The 25,403-nt window shown below is 40.6% G+C and overlaps 2 protein-coding genes across 3 annotated transcripts in view; both read left to right on the forward strand.

Annotated features, from left to right (window-relative positions):
• The window catches only part of LOC111950645 (leucine-rich repeats and calponin homology (CH) domain containing 2), an 82,599-nt gene extending 72,619 nt beyond the window's left edge, over positions 1–9,980 (forward strand). The window contains 4 exon segments of the mRNA XM_023968406.2: positions 3,337–3,443; positions 4,559–4,696; positions 4,804–4,881; positions 5,544–9,980. Coding sequence (XP_023824174.2) covers positions 3,337–3,443; positions 4,559–4,696; positions 4,804–4,881; positions 5,544–5,663 — 443 coding nt within the window. The 3' untranslated portion in view covers positions 5,664–9,980.
• A 682-nt stretch (positions 9,981–10,662) lies between these two features.
• LOC111950054 (interleukin-13 receptor subunit alpha-2-like) lies at positions 10,663–25,197 on the forward strand. Of its 2 annotated transcripts, none has more exons than XM_023967384.2 (10): positions 10,663–10,784; positions 15,081–15,179; positions 18,717–18,868; positions 19,631–19,784; positions 20,038–20,158; positions 20,286–20,470; positions 20,741–20,895; positions 21,289–21,436; positions 23,748–23,844; positions 23,943–25,197. In XM_023967384.2, exons 2-10 carry the CDS (start codon positions 15,092–15,094, stop codon positions 24,055–24,057), a joined length of 1,215 nt encoding a protein of 404 aa, XP_023823152.1. In that variant the 5' UTR covers positions 10,663–10,784; positions 15,081–15,091; the 3' UTR covers positions 24,058–25,197. The 2 variants fall into 2 exon arrangements, with proteins under 2 accessions (XP_023823152.1, XP_023823153.1); XM_023967385.2 differs by having other exon boundaries at positions 23,754–23,844.
• The last annotated feature ends 206 nt before the right edge of the window (positions 25,198–25,403 follow it).

The following is a 25,403-nucleotide window of genomic DNA, read 5'->3' on the forward strand; positions in this document are numbered from 1 at the left end:
CTGACCTCTGACATGACCTCTGACCCTTAAACGGCAGTTACTGCCTTCTTCCTTGGCATGATATGTTATAAATTGCAGGGTAATACTAAAGCAAAGAGCAGTATCTGCCATTTTCATTTGTTAGTTTACTATAATTCTCATTTATGCTATTAATACAACAGCAGTGTAACTACTGACAGTGTAACAGAGTTGAAACGGCATCCTGTGTGTGTCTTCCACTGAGATACCAGTTGCATTTACATAGAGATGTAGGTTCTGCGTCAGTCACATTACATACTGTGTTTAACAAGTAGCCCATGTCTTGTTATGAGAATAAATGTGAAAAGCAGCACTGCAATTGTTTGAATTACATKAAATGATTACCTGTCTTGTAATATATAATGATGGGACATRATAGAAGTATGATGTAGGATAATACAAATKRTAAAAAATGACCATGAGATTGCTAATAACATTCTATTATTTTTTTCAAATGACACTTCTGAATGATTAAATAAATAACAGCTTTAAGAATACATTTTAAACATATTTACATGTTCATCATCATATTGCTAGCTAACTAATTAATGTTGATCTCAGATCTACTTAGCTAGCTAGTTCTTACCAGTGTCTGGATGTAGGCGTTTCAGAGCAAGTTCTACCATCAGTTTTCCCCCTTAAATGCTGTGCCATGGTGCTGTATCCCTAGATTAGCAATGTATGTGTGTGTAGCTGTCAATCAGTGTCATATAGGTTCAATTGCATCACTTTAAAATGATATGAAAACAAGGTAAAAACGCAGTAACTGCAGCCAAGGGCAGGTTGAAACCAAGCTAAAAGGCAGTAAGTTCAGTTACTGCCATTTACCTTGGTTTCACAGTAACTTTTTGCAGTTACTGCTAATACGACCCCCATTTTCTCCAAAACACAATACAATAGAGGCGGGATACTTGTCCACATGATTAAGCATGCGTTTTAATGTAACAAAAATGACATTAWCWAATTTTCGACCAAATGAGCAGTTACCGCCTTTTTGCTTGGGAGAGCAGAAGGGTGATGAGCTAAACCCCAGTAGTTATCATTATGTGACACGAGATATTTTAGTTTGATGCAAATACAATAACTRTTGCGTGTGCCTCAGTGTACATTTKACATATTAGTAATTTAGTAGAAGCTCTTACCCAGTAGTCCGTGCATACTTTTTCGTACGCGTAAAAGRTTGAATTTACCTGTGGGCGGCTTTAAAGGGGCAATCTGTGATTGCTACATCCATTTATGGATTTTAAATTAATGATATACACTACCGGTCAAAAGTTTTAGAACACCTACTCATTCAAGGGGTTTTCTTTATTTGTACTTTTTTCTACATTGTAGAATAATAGTGAAGACATCAACTATAAAATGACACATATGGAATCATGTAATAACCAAAAAAGTGTTAAACAAATCAAAATATATTTTATATTTGAGATTCTTCAAATAGCCACCCTTTGCCTTGATGATCGTTTTGCACACTCTTGGCATTCTCTCTCATTGATTCTTGAATAATTTTACTTATAAATGCCTCATGAGCTTTGTTCAACCCGTACCCCATCAGAACATATGCTTTTTTTACTCCATTGTTTGTAAACAATTTAATTGTAAAAAAATATATATATATACAAATAAGACATGTATAGCCTCAAAACATATCATTTTGATATCATGATCAGTCCTTGCATCCATAGCTCTCTGGATTTGTGAGTGGTTACTTTTCTCCAGCCCCATCCCTGAGCTGTTTACCAAATCAGTGGCCACTTTGTTTGAACTGCATATTGCCCTTTTAAAAATGAATAAATAGAGAAGAGGACCTATTTAGGGATTCCGTAGAAATCCAACAAACGGGGCAATGTGTTCCTGACCGTTACACTCTGTTCTGCRCTCCCCGGTCAATCACTGGACATTYTGACCACACTTTGACTGCAGTTCCAGTTAGCATTGCAAAAGAGACAAAGTTAACAATGATGCATGAGATGACCCTGTGAACTGTCCTTCCAAGTAAAATTGTTGGAGGAGTTCAGTGGAATTTCCATGGTATCCGGCTATCAATAAATAGTTTACGAAAAGAAGAAATGTTATGTTGAACCCACAGAAAGGCTACTAAGGAGATTTCCTTAGAAGTAGCAATAGATTTTATTATATAATGTATATTATTTATTATCCTCCATGCATTTTCATCTTTAGTGAGGGCTCAGGATTTCCACACTAAAGGGAGTTACTAAACAAAACTTGTTTAACACTCAAATACACACTCCACTGGCCTAGACGTAACCACGGACATTCCAAAGTTACAGTAATGGTTGGAATGAAGCCTGTGAGTAAATGTGACCGGTGTAGATTGCGTTTTGATCAGCTTACAGATGACAAACGGATCAAGGTTGGTGTTGATCTTTTTATTCTCTGATAATGACGGGGAAAAACTTCCATCAACAAATGCTGTGCTGCCCTAACACGCCAAACTCCTGTCTTCCACATGGGTACTGTAGACAGGGCTAAGAATAACAATCTCGTTTGACAACGATATAATGCAATGTACAGTATAAAATGTAGCTAATGTACAGTATAGCCTACGGGCTTAACTTTCATCAATAACAGCCAGACGTTACGTACAGCTCGTGCATGACGTGCACTTGCAAACTAACAGTCAAATATCGTCAAAATATCATAAACAAAAACATGACATACCTGATAAAGAAACAAACAACATCCATACATTAAGTGTTGTTTTGCCGTTATGCACCAACTCCTCTGTCAAGTACAAATGAACAACGGGGGACATGAATAGCCATGTTAGCCCAGTGATGACATGTACAGAGAAAATGACAGGAACTAGCTAGCATGTACAGCATTCGCAAATCAACAGATACAAAGCGAATAAATGCATGAAATACATGCATTTCAAAATATACTGGTAGAAACCCCTAATATTACAAGGTCAGTGACAATATAAACTCAATTTCTGTGTTTTAACATATAGAATTGATTATGATTTTCATGGGAACATTTTTTAGTAACCTCTCTCTTCCACATGGAAGAGGTAAGGGGGGCAGGGGATGTTTATAAGGGGTAATGCAGAAAGACGTATGCAACATTTAAAAGGGCACTTACAACAACAAAAGGGATGTACACTAATATCAGACATATCAGATTGTACAATTTTACAACATGAATTTCAACACTTGTTAATTAGTGTAATTAAAAAGTCTAGACTCTGAGCTCATCTCGGCAGGGCCCAGGGGTATACCCAGGAGTCTATTGTTTGAAAGTTGTGTAATTACCGTATGTCACACGCTATATGTTTCCTATATGTTGTCGTAGCTTTTTGTCGAAGCAGCCGTCAGGAGCCGTCAGACCCCAGTTTCACCATGAGGAGGAAGATGGAACACCTAAAGGAGGAGATGGAGCAGGTTGGCCTCCTACGGCAGGTCAGGAGATTCAGAAAACACAGGATGACACACCATGATCAAAAGACACCACCAATAACCTGATTAGACTTTATAGACTTTACAAAAGGTATTATGTAGCAGTCCTTTTCATTCTACAAATTTCCTGCATTATTTCTTCATTCATTTTAACCCTTTATTGGCCCATATGGACGAGGATAAATTGAAATAATATTTCTTACAGAAGAAATATGAAAAGCATATGCATAACCATGGTAGCAATTCAAAGGGAAGAGTTTRGAGRTGATGGTAAAACTATTARACCAAAGGTGAGGACACAACAGTTCACCTCAATCTGTTCCGAACAACCCAGGGTATGACGCCATGTCATCTTATAACTGTACATCAAACATAGTGATCGTAAAGGCTGATGCTGTATATGACATGAATTTTATGATATGGAAATGATATGGAAATGTGAAGTGCCTGTATGACATCAAAGCTGTATTTATTTTACTCCTCAACGTCTTATCTTTCAAAATACATAGTCATCTTTATTTACAGCATTTCCCTCACTTGGACAACAAAAAATGTGCTAAAGTTKCACAATTAGCAGGAGGGCAACTTCTTGTCACCCGAGGTGCTCAAGTTCAGAACGTCTGTCAGTCAAAACCCATACAGCGCTGTGAAGTTACTGTACATCTCATGCATTACAATTTAGGTGTTTATCAATGCCMAAATCTGCCCTTTTCAACCTGTATACGGGTAYGAGTGAAACKGCTATGGAAAATCAGCAGCTTTCCWACAGAGGTGTGAACAATAGCCTATTGGCAGAGTTGACAGCGAGCAGTTGACAGAGTTTACCAAAGAATACAATATAATACTGCAATTCTGAGATGTTTTCCTCTGATGGGCCTTGAATGGGCTCTTTCATGCTGTCTGGAGTTCCTCAGAATTCTCAACGTGTCGCTACTTGTTCCTCCAGACAGCTGCAGGTAGCACAGGTGGGTCACTCTGGGTAACACTGTGTGTTACTTCAAACTCCTCCTGTAAAATAATCTTTGTCCACGTCTTGCGGTTGTACTAGGTGATCTACAGTATTCCACAGGGATCTACAGAATCCATGTTGAGTGTGTTGTTTCTGTGACTCCTCTTAGAACCTGGAGTCCAGACTGAAGGTCTTGCTGCCGGACGATGTGGGAGCTGCTCTGATGGATGGCGTTGTCTTGTGCCATCTGGCCAATCACATTCGTCCTCGGTCGGTGGCCAGCATCCATGTACCCTCGCCCGCAGTGGTAAGCACCAGTTGAAAACCTCTTGTTTGAAATCTCCAAAGCCGAAGCAAACCACCAGCCAAGAATAAACAAAATGCCTGTAACTGTTGACCAACTCTGTCCCACAGCCAAAGCTTAGCATGGCCAAGTGCCGCAGGAATGTGGAAAACTTCCTGGATGCCTGTAAGAAGCTGGGTGTGCCACAGGTAAACACACACCACTTAATTAAGCAATAAGGCCTGAGGGTGTGGTATATGGCCAATATACCACAGCTAAGGGCTGTTCTTACATACAACACATTGCGGAGTGCCTGGATACAGCCTTTAGGCAAAGTATATTGGTCATATAACACAAACCCCAAGGTGCCTTATTGCTATTATAAACTGGTTACCAACGTAACCAGAGCAGTACAAAAATAAATGTTTTGTCATACCCTTGGTATACGATCTGATATACCACGGCGTCAGCCAATCGGCATTCAGGGCTTGAACCGCTCAGTTTATAATCACTACTATCTTTCCCTGTCATGACCCATAGATCTGATATGCCTCTTTCCCCAGTTGTGGTACACTCCCTAACCAGGAGAACAGCTACAGATATGAAAAACATCTTTGGATAACCATCTGTAAATAAACTTTTGTCAGATTCCYGAAGTTAATGTGGATAGGTTAAGATGGATGGGTTGAGCTGTGCCACTCTTTTTGGTTTAGCCAACTGCGTTGTCTTSCCAACAACATCTTTCAACAAAGAAATAGACTGGTACCCAGAGCAGCATGACAGAGATATAAACATCAATTCACTTGTACTGTCCTTTTAAGTGTTTTGAAAGGTCTGGTGATGACTGYGTGCTGTGTTTTGGCCCTGGCAGGACAAGCTGTGTTTGCCCCACCACATCCTAGAGGAGCGTGGGCTGGTGAAGGTGGGCATGACCGTCCAGGCTCTACTGGATCTGCCAGCCTCCAAGCCCACCCAGCTGTCTGCTGTCTAACAGCAGCCTGGACACTGCCTCCACCCTCCCTGTCCAGTCCAATCAAGCCATTCACCCCCTCAGCCCTACACCCCACAGAGGAGGGGGCTTCCAGCCCGCTCYGCTCATCACCAGAGAACCCTTAGGGCCGAGGGCCCGGGGGGTTGCAGGGAGTCCATTGTCAGCTGATTGAGCCAGGAGAAGGAGGGGTTAATTCAGATCCTCCCACCCTTCCTATATGATGTCAGCTGGGACCCGCCTCCCATCCATCAGATTGTTAGCTTCTGTCATGTCCTACCCTCAGGGGACCCTACTGTACTGTGTGTGTGTAGMGTACCAGTGTGACTGTCTGTGTGACCTGCGCAGTGTGGACTTTATGAGTGCTGGTGAACCTAAAGCCAGGTCAGAGGTCAGACTAAGGAGGGAATCGCAGTGAAGATAAAGACCTGTCTGTCACCATGGTGATATTGACTGACCCATGATCAGACACCATTGAACCTAGTGGTGCCAACACTGAAGTCACTGGGTTTTCAACTCTCGGTATTAAAATACATTGGTAGTGAAGTGATAGCTGTTTTAAAGGCATGTACTCACTCTTTCACTCAGAGAACTTAACTGCATGCTGGCCCACCAGCCATACCACATAACTCAAGTGGTCCTTAACCTCTTTGACTTTTCTTTGTAGAACAAATTAGCATTCAAATTGGATTTTGAGTCATATTTGTACAAGAGCATTGTGTTCTATCACAGTATACCTCTGTTTGATATCACAGAGGTAAAGCTTGGGATGTCCTTAACAGTGCTTTACCTCAGAGGAGCCAKCAGTAGCTAAACCCCAGTGCACACACTTCTTACAGTTTGCATTTGACTAGAATTATTGTACTGTCAATAACAGTGCTATTTGGGGGAAGAATGCTAAGTTGACTTTTAAAAGCATGGTGTCCATGATTCAGATGGAGGTTAAAACTGCAGCACATCCGGATAGAGACTTTCTCACCTGCACAAGGTTGCTGATGGTGTTGGTCTCATGTCCAGTGACCCATCTGTCTACTGCTCTGCTGTGGTGAAGGGAGGATGYTCTGAGGTACTGCAGGTGGTTTTGATAGCTCACCACACTGTACAGTATATGAGAGAGCTATCCCACTGTCACAGGACCTTCTGTCAAATGCAGACATAAAGACATAAGACTACTGTGACTGCATGTAGTTTTGATTCGAATCACATGTTCATTCTGAATAGGACTAGTTGAAAGCACAGGGGTATGTAGTTGGGAGATTGTACCATATACACGTACAATCCTGAGATTGTATCTTTTGGTCATTTGATGCAATGAAACATTTAAAAAAAAAAATAATAATAATTATGTTGAAATATTTCATCTTTAAGTTTACAACTTGCTCCTCTGGTTGGATTCACATCTGCAAAATGTCAAATAAGGAAAACAAAATAAGCAATTAGGTGATCCCATAGATTAATCTTGACCATTGAAATATTTTATCAGGGAAACTATTTATCTATTTATTTTTTCTATTTATGTGCTTTGTTTGTTTGTGTTTCACCCCTGATGACCCCCTTAAGTTATGTGACAGGAGTTTTCAGCTCCAAACTTATGATATTGTCCTGCTTTAATGCTGCATTTGTAAAAATACAAATAGTGGGAAGTGGTAATTTACCACCATAGAGTTAGATAGAGGACTCTAGCTTGATAWAAACCTGTTTTGGCATTGCCATTGAGGGCATCACCATTTTTAAAGGAGTCAACTGGGTGGGACTTCCTGTGGGTGAAGGAAGGATCACATCATTCCATCCGGGTCAWCAGGAGGGATCAGCCAATATTACTCATGAGCAAACATTCCATAACTCTAGGTGGCAGTAAATCGCCATCCTTGGCTTTATACCTGTTCAAACAACACACTTTAGATGGCAGTATGCACCCTTTCAGTTTCTCACAGAAGTAGTAGATTAAGAAAATTGACAACGGCCTCAATGGCGCTGCCTGTGCTCTCACAGAGGCCATAATGGAACATGTATAAAGATCTCTACCATTCTCTATGTTTACCACATACGACTAGGAAAAATACATTTGAACAGCCCTCCAAYTGGTAATTACTAGTGGAAAAYTTGTCTCATCCTTGAGTGGGAGGTAGGAATTGACCAGTTGTGAAATCGTAAATACCAGTTGGATGCATTCACGTGCCTTGATCTCGTTGAGAAACCCCCGATTGGCTAATAGCCAAAAAGCTGTCTCAAACATTAACTAAAAGTATAGCTATCAGGTTTGTAAACAAATKATAGTGTTTAAAAACCMTATTAATATATTAGCATTTCGGTACGGTTTGTTCTTAGGTGTCTCAAAGTCCGATTCAATTACCCTCAAATTGCAGGAAATCTAAACCATTGTTCCTGCTGCGAATAGTTTCACTTAAAAGGAGTTTCATTTGGTTTCCATTTAGTAATGATGGTCCTATAATTGCAAATATCCATTCCTAACTTCAAATGTGCTTTTGTGTGGGATGCAGGAACAATGGTATTTAAAATCAAATTTTATTAGTTACATGCACCGAATACAACATGTGTAGACCTACAGTGAAATGCTTACTTACAAGCCCCTAACCAACAATGCAGTTAAAAAAAAAAAATGCAGATGGGAATAAGAAATAAAAGTAACAAGTAATGAAATAGCAGCAGTAAAATAACAATAGCGAGACTATATACAGGGGGTACTGGTACAGAGTCAATGTGCGGGGGCACCGGTTAGTTGAGGTAATATGTACATGTAGGTAGAGTTATTAAAGACCCATGCCAAATCTTTTCAGTCACCTGGGGAGGAATAGGTTTTGTCGTGCCCTCTTCATGACTGTCTTGGTATGCTTGGACCATGTTAGTTTGTTGGTGATGTGGACACCGAGGAACTTGAAGCKCTCAACCTGCTCCACTACASCCCTGTCGATGAGAATGGGGGTGTGCTCGGTCCTCTTTTTCGTGTAGTCCACAATCAACTCCTTTGTCTTGATCACGTTGAGGGAGAGGTTGTTGTCCTGGCACCACACGGCCAGGTCTCTGCAATGTCCTATTTGATTTAATCAGTGTTAGTCACTGATAAACAGCAGTATGAGTAAGGAGTTAAATATTTATGTTGTCAGTAACACTGTTGTTCCCATGTCTATCTGTTTTTTTTATTGTCACATTGCCAATGAAGCTCATCTCTTATTTGTGTGTGCGTGGTATCACAGTTTTTTAATATGCCAAGCATTTTATTAATGACATGATGGTGGAACTACTGTAAATACATTACCTGTACAAGAGAGAACATTCCATTCTTTTAGTTGGCTTTGTGTCTGTGTTTATCTGTTAATTGGAACGTGCTGTGCTTGTACACACTGAAATCCGAGCTGGCCACGGAAGCCTGCTTTGACTGACGTTTTTTTGGGAATGTATCTCTGATGCAGTTCAATTTTCGTGTATAGATTATTTTATTATGTTCTAAGTGATGATTGGTGGTTTCAGTATGTATTCCGTTTGGCTGCCTCCCCTGTTCAGAATGCCTTACGCGTCTTTTACCTGCCAGTGACCACCCACTGCATCGCAATTGCCAGAACAAGAGCTGTTGATGTCTCTGACTTGTAAAAAGTTACTGTGTTCCCATTTTGTTTATCTCTATACTCATCCCAGAAACATGCAGCATAGCCCATCTCCTCCTCTAATCGAAAGTGCCAAGGCCCCAAGGCAACACTTCAACAAGGCTTAGTTGTAATTATACTCATCAAGTAGCCTACCAATGTGACAAGACTCTTCAAACGTTTGAGTTGGACACGGCGATCATTCCTTGAGCTTTTCTTGACACAAGACATAGAAATGTACAATTGTTTGTTGACAGAACATAATTACCAGCTATTGTTCCTTATTCTTTATATCAAACAACTTTCATACAAGCCTTATACTTCGGTAATCCTAATACCAAATTAATTGTTCATTCCTAATGGGTTGCGACGTCAGAATATTAGTAAGCTTTGTGTCATGGTATAATGTAAACCTGCCCCATTTTCCTCCAGACCATCCACATTAGCCTAGTCTGCTTTCCCACTTGTCCCTCACGTCTACGTCACTCATGCTGTTTTGAGCTTTCAATTCTTTGATTAAAAGAGCAGGAAGAATCATCTACACACTATACTGCCGAGAATCATTCTGATGTATTCTGTACATACAGGTTTTGTATTTAGAAAGAAACAATGCATGCAAGGATCCTGGATGACCGAGCCCCATGTGTGTGTGTGTGTGTGTATATATCCTCTGAAAAAATTGTGGTGTGTTTCTAAAAAATAAAAATAAATAAAAACATTGGAAAACAAAGGAAAAAGAAAGTGTAMTTCTTTAAAATAACTGGTTACACTTGAAGACAGATCATTGTTAAAAGCTACAAAGTATTACAAAATAATAACATAGTAATTACATTTTTATTGCCTTGTGAAACATTTTGTATCGAGTAGTTAGGTTTGACAGGCCTTGTGTGGATCTTTGATGTACCAACAAGTATGCATTATCGTAAGAAGTTACTGTATGCCATTTTTAGCATGCGCTTTTATCCAAAGTGACTTGCAGTCATGCATACATACATTTTTGGTATGGGTGGCCCCMGCGGGAATTGAACCCACAAACTTGTGTTGCAACCACCATGTCCTACCAACTGAGTCGCACAGGACAATGTAATTAGTGAAATGTCTCTCAGTCATTATACAGGAAAGGGTAGCTACATGTTTGAACAATAACTCTAGTGCTAGTAACTGAAATTGGATCAAGGCTGACTGGTTGATACTGGTGCACCAAAGTACACTACTTAGAGTCAATATGTACGCCAAGTTGCTATAATATACTGTGAGCTTCAAGAGAAGCGTTGCAACTTTATTCACAGGAACCAGGACCTAATTTCTGGGAACAGGGAAACCAAAACATCCAACAGGATGAGAAACCATTACCCTGAAGCACCCACCCATCTAGATCAGTGCCACAGCCCAGCCCTGATTTCCCTTCCACCTCAATACATCCATGACCACACTCCGAGGCTGAGAGGAGAGGTTGGCAAGGTCCAGACGTACAGGCAGAGTACAGTACATGACCCCTGCTGAGACCTTGACTCGATTCACAGTAAGTACTTGTCTGTGGATATGCACTTYTATCCTCTGTTCTTTCTGTTTTGGATCCAAATGATCTCATCTTTATATTCTCATAAACTGTTTATATAAAATGGTATGATTTTCATTGTGGGGTGCATTTGTATAGACATACTTTGATTCAAAAGCATGCTTGCACTGTGTAAGAATTCTTTACCTTATATGCTTGAAAAACATGTACTTTGTATATTAACTTTGTCTACTGTATTTTAATCCCTTAATGATTTTTATGAATTTTTCCCACTGAATTTAATGAATATAGCTACTGTACAATATATTATAATTTGTGCATATCAACTATGTATTATTTTCACAAGATTCTTTAAAGCTGTGAATTGTAGTTTGCTTCACAGTCACATGAAATATGTATGTCTGTTTTAATAGTTCCCTCTGAATATAAACAAAGGTTTATATCAAGACTATTACACACTTAACCCTATTTTAAATAAGTAAGGGAYAATCAACGAGGGGCTGGCTATACGTTATGGAAAATAATGAACGCTCATTATTTTCCAGAGAACGCATAGAGCCCCGATTTGATATGTCCCTTTTATACCATGGYTATAATTGAATCCACTGAAGTAGTTGGCACGTTTGCTGGCATTTATTATTATTATTATGGATTTGTCTTGAAGGGAATTCTAGAACGTACATTATTTCCCTATACCAGCACGGTAGAATTCAGTGGCTATAGTTCATTCTTACATGTTCTATGTTTGAGCTGCATTTGAAAGCAAAAGTCGAATTTAAAACATTATTGACATTGTTGAATTCGATTTTCATAATAGCAAGCTAGGACTGCTGGTTTGAAGTAAKTCTGTTTGTTTGGTTACCAAGGAAACTACTATAGATATCTGGTAAATTTGCTAGCTAGCTACTTCAGTGGATGTTGAACATTTCCACCGGCACATTAACACATTTCTAGAGGCAAATGTGTTACATTATAGCCATGGTATTGTAGTATACCCTACTATGGGGTCGAGCGTGCTGTGGACACAATTGACAAAGAGTTTGCAGTTCACAATAATCCATTTGGCTATTAAACACAGAATGTCACGCAATAACCCARCAGAGTATGTCACACTGTGCGTGTTCACGTAATCCTCTGGCCGAACGCCAAGTTTGTATTTAGGCAACGATTCTTCGGCTCCAGCCAGACTCCGTCTCTTAATGAACAATGCAAACCGTGCTCTTCTTCAGACCAAAATCCTGAGTTCAGTGTACAACACCCCTCTTCGGCCGATGCCAACAGTCATCCTAATCGCCCGCGCCCAATTGTTCAACCGAGTCCAGAAACGCAGTCCGTGTGAAATGGTCCCTCAGCTTCTAAATCTTCAAACGAATGYCAAACGCCCATCTTCGCTGACACACTGCCATTTTCGGCATAAACCAGGCTAAACTATGTTAGCTAGCGCAGCCTAGTCTCACATTACACGTTACATAGTAAACGTAAATCCGGAMGTTCTATTTAGTATTACATATTATGTTTGGTATGGTTACATAAGACAGAAAGTTACTTAAGGCAAAAACGAAAGGAGGTTGGTTGGTCAGGGTGGGTGAATAACACGAACACCTAGCAACCTAAAGTTTTTTTAAAATCTAATCACAGACAACTTTAGCATTTTAGCTAATTAGCAACTTTTCAACTACTTACTACTTTTTAGCTACTTTGCAACTACTTAGCATGTTAGCTAACCCTTCCCCTAATCTTAACCCTTTTAACTAACCTTAACTCCTAACCTTAAACCTCACCCTAGCTAGCTAACTAATGTTAGCATGTGGTACATTTAGCAAATTCCTAACATATTGTAATGAAACAGGCAGGGAGCAGGCCTTGACCCCCTTGTCCTTCTGTGCCCCAAAAGCATTYTCGAGCAGCAGAGTCGATATGCACGCTTATAACCACAGGATCATTACACAACTCCCTCCTTTCAAAGAGTGCGTCCTCGCGCTAGCTTGCAACTCTACGTCTAATAGGAACGCGCTCACTGGCCAAGCACACACACTGTCGTGGATGCAAGGTCCGATCACTTCTGACACCAATGTAATGAAACAGGCAGGGAACAGGTCTCGAACYCTCAACCTTCTAGCCCGAAGTCCAGCGCGTTATCGACTGTGCCGCAAAAGAATGCTCCAGCGGCAGAGTTGATATCCGCGCTTATAACCCCAGGGTTGTTACAATATCATACCAATTGTAATTTGTAAACATATCATGAGAAATGGTTGTAGGACATTCACAAATTAAAACATACCATAAGAAATGTAACATATCATACTAAATGGAGTGTCTCGGATTTACGTACAGAATAATATGAAATGCTCTGAGTGAAGTGTCTTGAATTGATGTGAATAATGATGAGTGAGAAAGATATACACACAAATATCATAACCCCAAGACATGCTGACCAAGGGTTTCCCAAACTCTGTCCTCAGGACCCCAAGCGTGCAAGTTTTGTTTTTTGCCCTAGCCTTACACAGCTGATTAAAATAATCAACTAATCACCAAGTTTTGATAATTTGGATCAGCTGATTAGGACAAAAACCAAAGCGTGCACCCCTTGGGGTCCTGATAGCCGAGTTTAGGAAACGCTGTGCTAACGTCTCACTATTACAATAACGGAAGTTAGCATTTTTATTTGGGCGGGGGTTATCATAGTTGTGCTTCTTTAACTTTCTCACTCATCATGATTTTACGATTAATTCAGGATTGTCAGTAATCATGGTAGCATCCACATTAATGTAGAAGTGTTTAGAGACATTCTATTCTTATTTACAATAAAAGTGACTCCAAAATGACACTACATTATTTACCATTCATTTCTATTGGCCACAAAATAATCTGAAATGTAACCAAAACGAACAGCAAATGCATCCAACAAATTTGTAGAGTCAAGCTTGATGTAGTCATTGTGTAACGGATGTGAAATGGCTAGCTAGTTAGCGGGTACGCGCTACTAGCGTTTCAATCAGTTATGTCACTTGCTCTGAAACCTAGAAGTAGTGTTGCCCCTTGCTCTGCAAGGGCCGCGGCTTTTGTGGAGCGATGGGTAACGACGCTTCGTGGGTGACTGTTGTTGATGTGTGCAGAGGGTCCCTGGTTCGCGCCTGTGTCGGGGCGAGGGGACGGTCTAAAGTTATACTGTTACAATTGCGTGCTATGAATATGGCACCAAATACTTAACTTTTTACCATCTTTAAAACATATGTAAGTGAATTTGTCCCAATACTTTTGGTCCCCTAAAATCGGGGAACTATGTACAAAAAGKGCTGTAATACGTATAACGCAAACATCTAGCAAATCAAAGGTTGCATGTTCGAATCTCATCACAGACAACTTTAGCATTTTAGCAACTTTTCAACTATTTACAAATGTTTTGCTACTTTGCAACTACTTAGCATGTTAGCTAACCCTTCCCCTCACTCTAACCTTAACCCTTTTAGCCATCCCTTTGCATAACCCCAACCTTAACCCTTTTAGCTAACCCTAACCTTAACCCTTTAACCTAACTCTTAAACTTAACCCTAACCCCTAATCCTAACCCCTAGCCTAGCTAACATTAGCGAGCTAGCTAATGTTAGCCACCTAGTCACCTAGCTAGAATTCTTAACATATCATACATTTGAGCAAATTCTTAACATATTTTACATTTAGAAAATTAATAGTATATTGTACGTTTTGCAAATTCGTAACATATAATACCAATTGTAATTCTTAACATATCATACGAAATTGGTGATGGACATCCACAAATTAATACATCCCATAGTAATACATGATACTGATTTCTCAGCATTACGTACAGAATCATACAAAATACTCTGAGACCATATTGCAACAACCCAACCCAAACAACTAATGAAACCACACATTTTATTGCAAAAATAACAAATTGTAAGTGAAGTAGGTAGACCTACCTAATTCTCACTTGAAACATTGTTTTTGTTTAAAAGGCTAAATTACGCATTCTGTTAACATATGACCCCAGATTGATCTATTCTTGCAATTTGTCGTCTGATATTTCAGATTAAGATTTGATCATTTTTTCACGAAGTAGTTTGGATGTGGTGAACTAGTTTTTCAAAGTGACTTTAGTTAAGTAAACAATGTGTTACTTATTTGTAGTTTTATTGTAGTTTAACTTCTTCCAGTGTTTAGTAATTGGTATCTTAGTAAACTTGGTATCTTAGTACTGTAGCTTCCCCAACACTGGATAGATATGATTGATTTATCAATAGTAAATTCTACAATTACATTCTCATGATGTTCCAGGGGCCAGAAGAATGTTGAAGAGTAAAACGTGGCAGTTTACAGCCATATTAATGCTTATATCTGTTTGGAGTGAGTGCATCAAGTCACAAGAATTTACAGGTTAGTCTCTGCAGGTGTCTTTCCATTCATTAATCACTGTTTTACTGTGTAATATCTCATCTCAGGCAGATTTCCGTTCAAAATTATGTTTGTACAAGAATGTAATGGGCTGTCAAATACACTGTACTATATAGGCTATATAGGTGGTTATATCCAGACAGCACATGGCTAGGTGGGTGGCGGTGAGTGTGGGAGGTTGGAATGAATGCGCACTGCACAGTCACATGGCCGCTCAGCATCACAGAGAGCGTTTGCACATTGGCAAGATGTCGYCAAGACATCTGCATTAGATCACATTTTCCCTTCAGCCGCTATTTGGACGATGCGTGTCAAAGCTGCTAAATTATACTGGCAACAATAAAAAGTTACAGTAGTGAGTAAATACATTTGTATACTTTTCATTTTTCATACTTGTCCCCTGTGCGAATCGAAGCCACAAAGCTCCATGCTCTACCAACTGAGCTAAATGASAATATAATAGATTGGAAGTGATTTTGTTTGTGGGTAAAATGAAGAGGGAAGACTAGAGTTAATGTCAAATGTATTAACCTATTGCTATACCATCAAATTCTTAAATTACTCCTGCACAAAGTGTAGTATCTGGGATCTACATCTGTTTATATTAGTTACTATGCTGTTACTAAGCAGTGATGTATTACGGCAGTGTTACGTCACTACACCTAATAGGAAATGCACATGCGGGAACTGTAGAGCACGAGAGGTTTTGACTAAATGAAATCTAACTGTACTCCCGTCTCCTGCCTGGTCATTTCTCCACAACACAAATGTTACACAAAGAAGAGAGAAACAGAAACATTACATTTAACAAAAATATAGCTTATGCAGGCTGTAGACCACACTATTTACCAAGAGGGTTTTCATCTATATTTTTWGCTGTCTATTTACCACCACAAACTGATACTGCCACTAAGACCACACTCAACGATCTGTATAAGGCCATAAGCAAACAAGAAAATGCTCATCCAGAGGCGGCAGGGCTTGTAAACTATTACGGACTACAAAGGGAAGCACAGCCGCGAGCTGCCAATGACTCAAGCCTACCAGACGAGYTAAATTACTTCTATGCTCGCTTCGAGGCAAGCAATACTGAAGCATGCTTGAGAGCACTAGCTCTTCCGCACGACTGTGTGATCATGATCTCCATAGCCGACATGAGTAAGACCTTGAAACAGGTCAACATTCCCAAGGCTGCAGGAACAGACGGATTACCAGGATGTGTACTCTGAGCATGTGCTGACCAACTGGCAAGTGTCTTCATTGACATTTTCAACCTGTCCCTGACCGAGTCTGTAATACCAACATGTTTCAAGCAGACCACCATAGTCTCTGTGCCCAAGAACACCAAGGTAACCTGCCTAAATGACTACCGACCCGTAGCACTCACATCTGTAGCCATGAAGTGCTTTGAAAGGCTGGTCATGGCTCACAACACCGTTATCCCAGAAACCCTAGACCCACTCCAATTTGCATACCGCCCCAACAGACCCACACATGACGCAATCTCTATTGCACTCCACACTGTTATTTCCCACCTTGACAAAAGGAAAACCTACCTTTTCTATTTGTTTACCTGTTTTTTTTAGTTTTTTTTAAAACTTCAGTTTATTTTGGTAAATAAATTCTTAACACTTATTTTTCTTAAAACTGCAATGTTGGTGAAGGGCTTGTAAGTTAGCATTTCACTGTAAGGTCTATTACCTGTTGTATTCGGCACATGTGACGAATAAAATTTGATTTGATTTGAATATGTGATGAATATATTTACAAAATAAGGTGAAAAGAATGCATGGGACAAGTACTGTAATCAGAAAATGTGCTTTTATTCATTTATTTAAGCCTATCGGCTTTATATATATTTTCTGATAAAAGTATTGCCAACCATGACCTAAAAATGTTTGACTGTCCATGGGTAAGCTATGCCTAAAAGATGTGAWACGTGGTCCCCACGGGTGAGGAATGATTATACATCCAGAGAAGGCCGCATTGTGACACTCGACGCCAGTCAGCACGCAAATCTTTGGCCGACGTATCAAACTGAGTAGGGAATATGTCGTTTGGAGAGCGTTTGCACATTGGTAAAATGACGCCGAGATATCCGAATAGAATGTTGATGCCTGGCCTATTTATATAAACGATGTAGAACTGTAGAATGTAGGCATTCTACATACATCAGCAAAACGTCTTGCCAATGTGCTAATGCTCTCTACAGTCGTGGCCAAAAGTTTTGAGAATGACACAAATATTCATTTTCACAAAGTCTGCTGCCTCAGTTTGTATGATGGCAATTCGCATATGCTGATGACAAGGTGAGCGCTACCATCAGTCCTGTGTCATGCCAACAGTAAAGCATCCTGAGACCATGTATGTGTGGGGTTGCTTCTCAGCCAAGGGAGTGGGCTCACTCACAATTTTGCCTAAGAACACAGCCAGAATAAGAATGGGTACGCACATCTACCCGGAGCAACTTCTCCCAACCATCCAGGAACATTTGGTGACGAACAATTGCCTTTTCCAGCATGATGGAGCACTTGCCATGAGGATAAAGTGATAACTAAGTGGCTGGGGGAACAAAAACATAGATATTTTGGTCTATAGCCAGGAAACTCCCCAGACCTTAATCCCATTGAACTTGTGGTCAATCCTCAAGAGGCGGATGACAAACAAATTCTGACAAACTCCAAGCATTGATTATGCAAGAATGGGCTGCCATCAGTCAGGATGTGGCCCAGAAGTTTATTGACAGCATGCCAGGGCGGATGACAGCTGTCTTGAAAAAGAAGGTCAACACTGCAAATATTGATCTTTGCATCAACTTCATGCAAATTGTCAATAAAAGCCTTTGACACTTATGAAATGTCGTAATTATACTTCAGATTCCATAGTAACATCTGACAAAAAATCTAAAGACACTGAAGCAGCAAACTTTGGGAAATTAATATTTGTGTCATTCTCAAAACTTTTGGCCAACACTGCTATATACATCTTCCCGATGTATCATGTATACATCGTCACTACTTTGGGCAGACGTATGTGTGCTATCTGGTCCCAATTTCAATATCTACAACATCTACGGCCGCCTGTGCTGCGACTCCTGTGGACGTGCAGCGCGCATGCATTTCGACCTCCCACAGCCGCCCTCCGGCCGACCTTCTAAATGGAACGTAATCTACTAACGGTATACCGCTGTCAGGCCGACGTCGGCGAGATGTATGTGTGCTGTCTGTGTTAGTTATGGCTGCAAGGACTGAGCATCCATGATAGCAAAATTATAGTTATTTGAGGCTATTCCGTGCTTATTTACAATTACATTGTTTACAATGATATCTCCTAAGATCTGTCTACAAACAATAGATAAAACAAGCTTATATTTTGGGTTTAGATGAGTTACAACAGTATATATAATGAATTGATGAACCAATCACAGATTGCCTCTTTTAATGCTTACTGCAAGCTTGCAGGTGCATTTGCTCTATTAACCGTTGACCTGAAAATACTGTGTACCTCATTGACTTCCAGTGGATCCTCCTGAGAACGTTGGGATTGATGACCCTGGCCACCTCGGGCCACTCTACATCCACTGGACGGCTCCAGCCAGCCTGACCAACTTGACTGCCTGCTCCATGAGATACCATCTGGAGTACTTCAACACMTATCAGAGCAGATGGACTGTAAGTCACTGGACACAAAACTAGACATTGTCAAACGTGTACCTGCCACACCGGAGGGTTGCACTTGTCTGCCAGAACAGGACTGTGTGTCCTAATGCTACTGCATTCTTATACACAGAATAACAGAGCAACGTGATACACCGTCCATAAACATCCTGCCAAAACCAGTTATGATTTACATCAGAAGTCAATATTTCCCAATGATATCTCCTAAAATCTGTCTAGATTTGTGGTTGACGAGCTGTAAACTGTATTTAGCTTCAATGGGATTATTCTGGGGGTTTCCTGTAAATGTAAAACAGCCTACAGCATTTTTAGAGGGAGTAAGAATGAAAAATTCAGGAATGAAAGATTCATGAATGTATTCATGAGAATATCATGAATATATTGGAGATTTTTWAAATCTGTACAATATGGCACCCCAATGGTGGAACAAACTCCCTCACGACGCCAGGTCAGCGGAGTCAATCACCACCTTCCGGAGACACCTGAAACCCCACCTCTTTAAGGAATACCTAGGATAGGATAAAGTAATCCTTCTAACCCCCCCCTTAAAAGAGTTAGATGCACTATTGTAAGTGGTTGTTCCACTGGATATCATAAGGTGAATTCACCAATTTGTAAGTCGCTCTGGATAAGAGCGTCTGCTAAATGACTTAAATGTAAATGTAAATAACTGTGGTTATGGCTCAAAGGCCATAGTAGTGGCCAGGTGCCTGAGGTRTGCGTAATATTAAAGTGCTATTGTCTGTGAATGGTTAGGTGATCAGGACTGTACGGACATGGTACCGTGCTCAGTTTGACCTGGAGAAGGAGGTCAGGGTGCGGATCTCCACCTTACTGAAGGGAGCCTGCACCAACGGTACTGAGCTGAAGAGCCCCTTCACAGAGATGGTCCTGCCACCCAATAACACAGGTGAGGTCAGGAGGACAATGTGCTTTTGTAGATATGGAATTGTTTGGATTAAATGACACCAATAGGCTGACAGAAAGCGAGATCCGTTCTATCCTCTCATCATCCTTTATAGGAATGAACAATGACGGTAGTGCTGTATAGCTKGAATTCTCTACAGGCACCATTATTGACAGGGGCGGAATGTGGCGGTTCGATTTGGTCGACCAGTTTCAACCATCTATTAATCTCTTAACCTCTTTTAATTTGCTTCCAGGCCCAGTTGGCTCCAGGGTCCAGGGGTTTGGCTGTGTGTTTTATCAGAAGGAGTTCATGGAGTGCACCTGGGAGACGGGCTTGGAGGAGCCAGCCCACTCCCAGTACAGCCTGTACTTTTGGTAGGTCACCCAAAATGGGCACATTAGAACATCTCTCCTAATATATGGCCTACCTACATGTCTGTACCTTTATATACTGGACAAATGTGGCGTGCTGATGCCTGAGTGWGTCTGTGTGCTTCTCCAGGCATCGGGAGATGGAGCAAGCTGAGGAGTGTCCTCAGTACATCCACTCCAATGGGGTCAGGACTGGCTGCAAATTCACAGAGGAATCGCTCTCAGAATTCAGTGATTTCAACATGTGCATAAACAGCTCCTCTCCCAAGGTGGTCTTGAGGTCGGCGTTCTTCTCCCTGCAAATTCAGAATTATGGTACTTAACACTCAACTTCACAACAAGGCATGATAACCCTCACCTATTCAATGCAATACTGCTATATTTTTCTCCCATAAACATTCTTCAGCTGCACATAATGTTCTTTTTCATAATGTCCTTTGTTCATAGCACACGCAAACAGATATTATCTGCACAGTCTAATCTCTCCTACACCCACCAGTACTTGCAATGACATCATTATGGGTTCTCCGTTCTGTTTTCTTTGTAAACAATCCATTGACTCCTTTGTGCCTCTCTGTATTCTAGTGAAACCTGCAGCCATTGAGACAGTGCATCTGGAAGCTAGTCCAGACAGGAGGCTCMAGGTGCAGTGGGACTTGCCCAACGAGAGGATTCCCAGGCACTGCCTTGAGTATGAAGTGGAAGCCAGAGAGGAGGGCGTAGGCGGGCAGCCKTTGTTGGTATGTCCTTCTTTAACCTGTCTGGATGTTCTTCTTTGGCTGRATGTCCTTCTTGAACCTGTCTCTCAATATCTTCAATTAGGTTATCTTCAATGACGTTATGTGTCAAAACATTGTGTAATTCCCTGAGATAACAGGTAGCATAGCAACTTGGCCAKTACTCAGTCTGCAAGGTATAGTAAAGACAGAAATGCATGATCTCAGATAATGCAGGCACATACTGTACTGAACATAGTTCTCCTTTTGTTTTGACACATRACGTCATTGAAGATACCCTAATTTAAGATATTGAGATAACCTTTGAAGAAGAAAATAATAATATTATTGGTTAGAGAATAGACAAAATCTGTCTGAAGTTTTGTTCAGATCTGATATYGTTCTTGTCACCAGCAGCAGAGGAACGTAACCAATGAGATGATGCTGACTTCCCTCTCAATGGATGGTGCCCAGAGGAAGTGCTTCCGGGTCAGGTCTAGGATGCACCACTACTGTGCTGACAGAGGCTTCTGGAGTGACTGGAGCCGTTGGTCCTGTCACTCAGGTAACAGATTTCTCCATACAGAAATCATCTCCTGGTGTATATCCTTAAATTCAATTMATAGATTTGCCTGTTTGTTCTCCTCCATGSATATTTTCCCCSCTGTATATAYAGTTGAARTCGGAAGTTTACATACTCTTAGGTTGGAGTCATTAAAACWYGTTTTTCAACCACTCMACAMATTTCTTGTTAACAAACTATAGTTTTGGCAAGTCGGTTAGGACATCTACTTTGTGCATGACWYAAGTAATTTTTCCMAMMAWTKKTTWMMRRMMRRWTWWTTTMMYTWMMAWTYMMYKKWWYMMMAWTYCMWTKGGKYMRRARKTTWMMWWMMMYAAAKTKRMYKKKKYYTTTWAAMMRRYTKGGAAATTCCAGAAAATTATGTCATGGCTTTAGAAGCTTCTGATAGGCTAATTGACATCATTTGAGTCAATTGGAGGTGTACCTGTGGATGTATTTCAAGGCCTACCTTCAAACTCAGTGCCTCTTTGCTTGACATCATGGGGAAATCAAAAGAAATCAGCCAAGACCATAGAAAAGATATTGTATACCTCCACAAGTCTGGTTCATCCTTGGGAGCAATTTCCAAACGCCTGAAGGTACCACGTTCATCTGTACAAACAATAGTACGCAAGTATAAACACCATGGGACCACGCAGCCGTCATACAGCTCAGGAAGGAAAGCGTTCTGTCTCCTAGAAAGGAACGTACTTTGGTGCGAAAGTGCAAATCAATCCCAGAACAGCAGCAAAGAACCTTGTGAAGATGCTGGAGGAAAGAGGTACAAAAGTATCTATAGTAAAACAAGTCCTATATTGACATAACCTGAAAGGCTGCTCAGCAAGGAAGAAGCCACTGCTCCAAAACCGCCATAAAAAATCCAGACGACGGTTTGCAACTGCACATGGGGACAAAGATCGTACTTTTTGGAGCAATGTCCTCTGGTCTTATGAAACAAAAATAGAACTGTTTGGCCATAATGACCATCGTTATGTTTGGAGGAAAAAGGGNATGAAACAAAAATAGAACTGTTTGGCCATAATGACCATCGTTATGTTTGGAGGAAAAAGGGAGAGGCTTGCAAGCCGAAGAACACCATCCCAACCGTGAAGTACGGGGGTGGCAGCATCATGTTGTGGGTGTGCTTTGCTGCAGGAGGTACTGGTGCACTTCACAAAATAGATGGCATCATGAGGCAGGAAAATGATGTGGATAAATTGAAGCAGCATCTCAAGACATCAGTCAGGAGTTAAAGCTTGGTCGCAAATGGGTCTTCCAAATGGACAATGACCCCAAGCATACTTGCAAAATAGCTGAAGGACAACAAAGTCAAGGTATTGGAGTGGCCATCACAAAGCCCTGACCTCAACCCTATAGAAAATTTGAAGGCAGAACTGAGAAAGCGTATGCGAGCAAGGAGGCTGACAAACCTGACTCGGTTACACCAGCTCTGTCAGGAGGAATGGGCCAAAAGTCACCCAACTTATTGTGCGAAGCTTGTGGAAGGCTACCCGAAACGTTTGACCCATGTTAAACAATTTATAAGCAATGCTACCAAATACTAATCGAGTGTATGTAAACTTCTGACCCACTGGGAATGTGAGGAAAGAAATAAAAGCTGAAATAAGTCATTCTCTCTACTATTATTCTGACATTTCACATTCTTAAAATAAAGTGGTGATCCTAACTGACCTAAGACAGGACATTTTTACTCGGATTAAATGTCAGGAATTGTGAAAAACTGAGTTTAAATGTATTTGGCTAAGGTGTATGTAAACTTCCGACTTCAACTGTATGCATATACACTGAGTGTACAAAACATTAACACCTTCCTAATATTGAGTTGCGCCTCAATTCGTCGGGGCATGGACTCTACAAGGTGTTAAAAGCATTCCACAGGGATGCTGGCCCTTGTTGACTCCAATGCTTCCCACAGTTGTCAAGATGTCTGCATGTCCTTTGGGTGGTGGACCATTCTTGATACACWMGGGAAACTGTTGAGGGTGAAAAACCCAGCAGTGTTRCAGTTCTTGACACACTCAAACCGGWGCGCCTGGCACCTACTACCATACCCCGTTCAAAGGCACTTAAATCTTTTGTCTCGCCCACTCACCCTCTGAATGGCACACATACACAATCCATATCTCAATTGTCTCAAAGTTTAAAAAATCCTTCATTTAACCTGTCTCCTCCCCTTCATCTAGACTGATTGAAGTGGATTTAAATCAATAAGGGATAATAGCTTTTCATAATGGTTTGTACACTCTGTGTATTTCCTGTAAGAAGGAGTATCTTAACCCATCTCTTTCCCTAGATACAGAGTCAGATGCTGTAGTGGGCTGTGCCGTGGTCATCGGGATCATCATCTCTMTGTTGATCCTGTCTCTGTTTGGGTGGGCACTATGGAGAAAGTGAGTATACACACACACACGCGCACAAAACTGTCTAGTAAGCACTGAAATACTGGTGAAGGATCATTGCATATATTGATCTTCTCTCTGTCTCTTAGGTGGAAAGCCAGAGATGGGGAAATGATGCCTTTCGGTCCCCTGCACAAACTGATGGAATATTCCAAWGGAGTCTCTGCTCGCAGTCATTTCAATAAAACAAGAGAGAACCAGTAGTATAGCCTTTGCAAGCATTTCCTTTGGGCAGACAAATGATAAAGAGATACGAGTTAGACAGGTGTTCACACTTATTTGAAACACCCATGCAAACATGCTCAAACACACGCAAGCACACACCCATGCACAGACACAAAAYGAGGATGAGACAGTAAAGCAGTGTGTAATTTCATATTCAAGACAGAATTGTATTGACTTGTATGCTGATATTCATCTCTTATGTATCGGTATGTTACTCAGTAGAATATGAAGTGTTCTTACCAAACCATTTACGTAATGTAGAACTCCAGGTTTTACGTTACACAGTATAGACTTAAAAAATGCCATAGCTCTTTCCAGTTTGTTTACTTTCCACATGWCTTTCATTTATATCACAAAGTATACTTATTGGAGTCGGTTTTTGTAGTTTTAGTTTGATGCCATTRCATCCAGTCGAATGTATCTTTTAAGTGCTTTGCATAGAATTCCCCGACCTGTTAAAATGTAATGCATTGAATGGTGTTGAACTAATGTTATGTTATGTTTAACACAATTTTGCTTCTCTATAGCTATAAAGATGTGTTTGGTATTTTTTTTACAGTATTGTATTTGATGTATGTTATTTGGCACCATCATGTGGCCGGTCAGGATGACTGTCCTCCAAGTGTATATTGTTGCTCTTGCAATGAAATGTTGCTGAACTGTCTTATGGATGTATTTATATCACGAGCATGGAGAAATGAAAAGCAATGGAAGTTGTTTTGACGTTGATACAGAGGAAGASAAAGTTCCATCATCTCAGACTGTCCCATGTGCCCATGCAAATCCAGATCCTGACCTGGATCCAGACCCCCCCCAACAAATACTTAAGTAGTACTTTAAYGTATTTGTACTTTACACCGCTGCCTCCTGGTCAGCATGTCCACAGATCACTTTCTTTGGACAATTGTCCACAGGGTGACTTTCTTTGGACAATTTCGATCACCCATGTAATTTAGGAGAATTCTAGTCTWCCATATTTTCTCTCATAAATTATTGCACAAAGGAAAACTGGTTAATCTGCAAATCCTAGTGATATAATTGTTATTTATTTTCAAGAATTCAATCAAATCTATTCATACATTTTGTACATTAATTTGATGTAATAAATACTAAACATGTTGTTTTTTGTGTTCAAGGGTTTGTGGTACTTCACMCATGGGGTTTTGTTTGGCTKTGGCTCCTCCTTTGCCTTCCTGCCTTCCCTGGTGATCCAGACACGCTACTTCCAGCAGTCTTTGTGCCTTTGTGTCTAAATATTTTTGACCGTTCTGACCTTCGCTGGGATTCAGTCTAAAGCGTGTTTTAGCAAGCTTGACATTTAAAGG

Source organism: Salvelinus sp. IW2-2015, linkage group LG23 (assembly GCF_002910315.2).
Source record: "Salvelinus sp. IW2-2015 linkage group LG23, ASM291031v2, whole genome shotgun sequence".
Classification (NCBI taxonomy): domain Eukaryota; kingdom Metazoa; phylum Chordata; class Actinopteri; order Salmoniformes; family Salmonidae; genus Salvelinus; species Salvelinus sp. IW2-2015.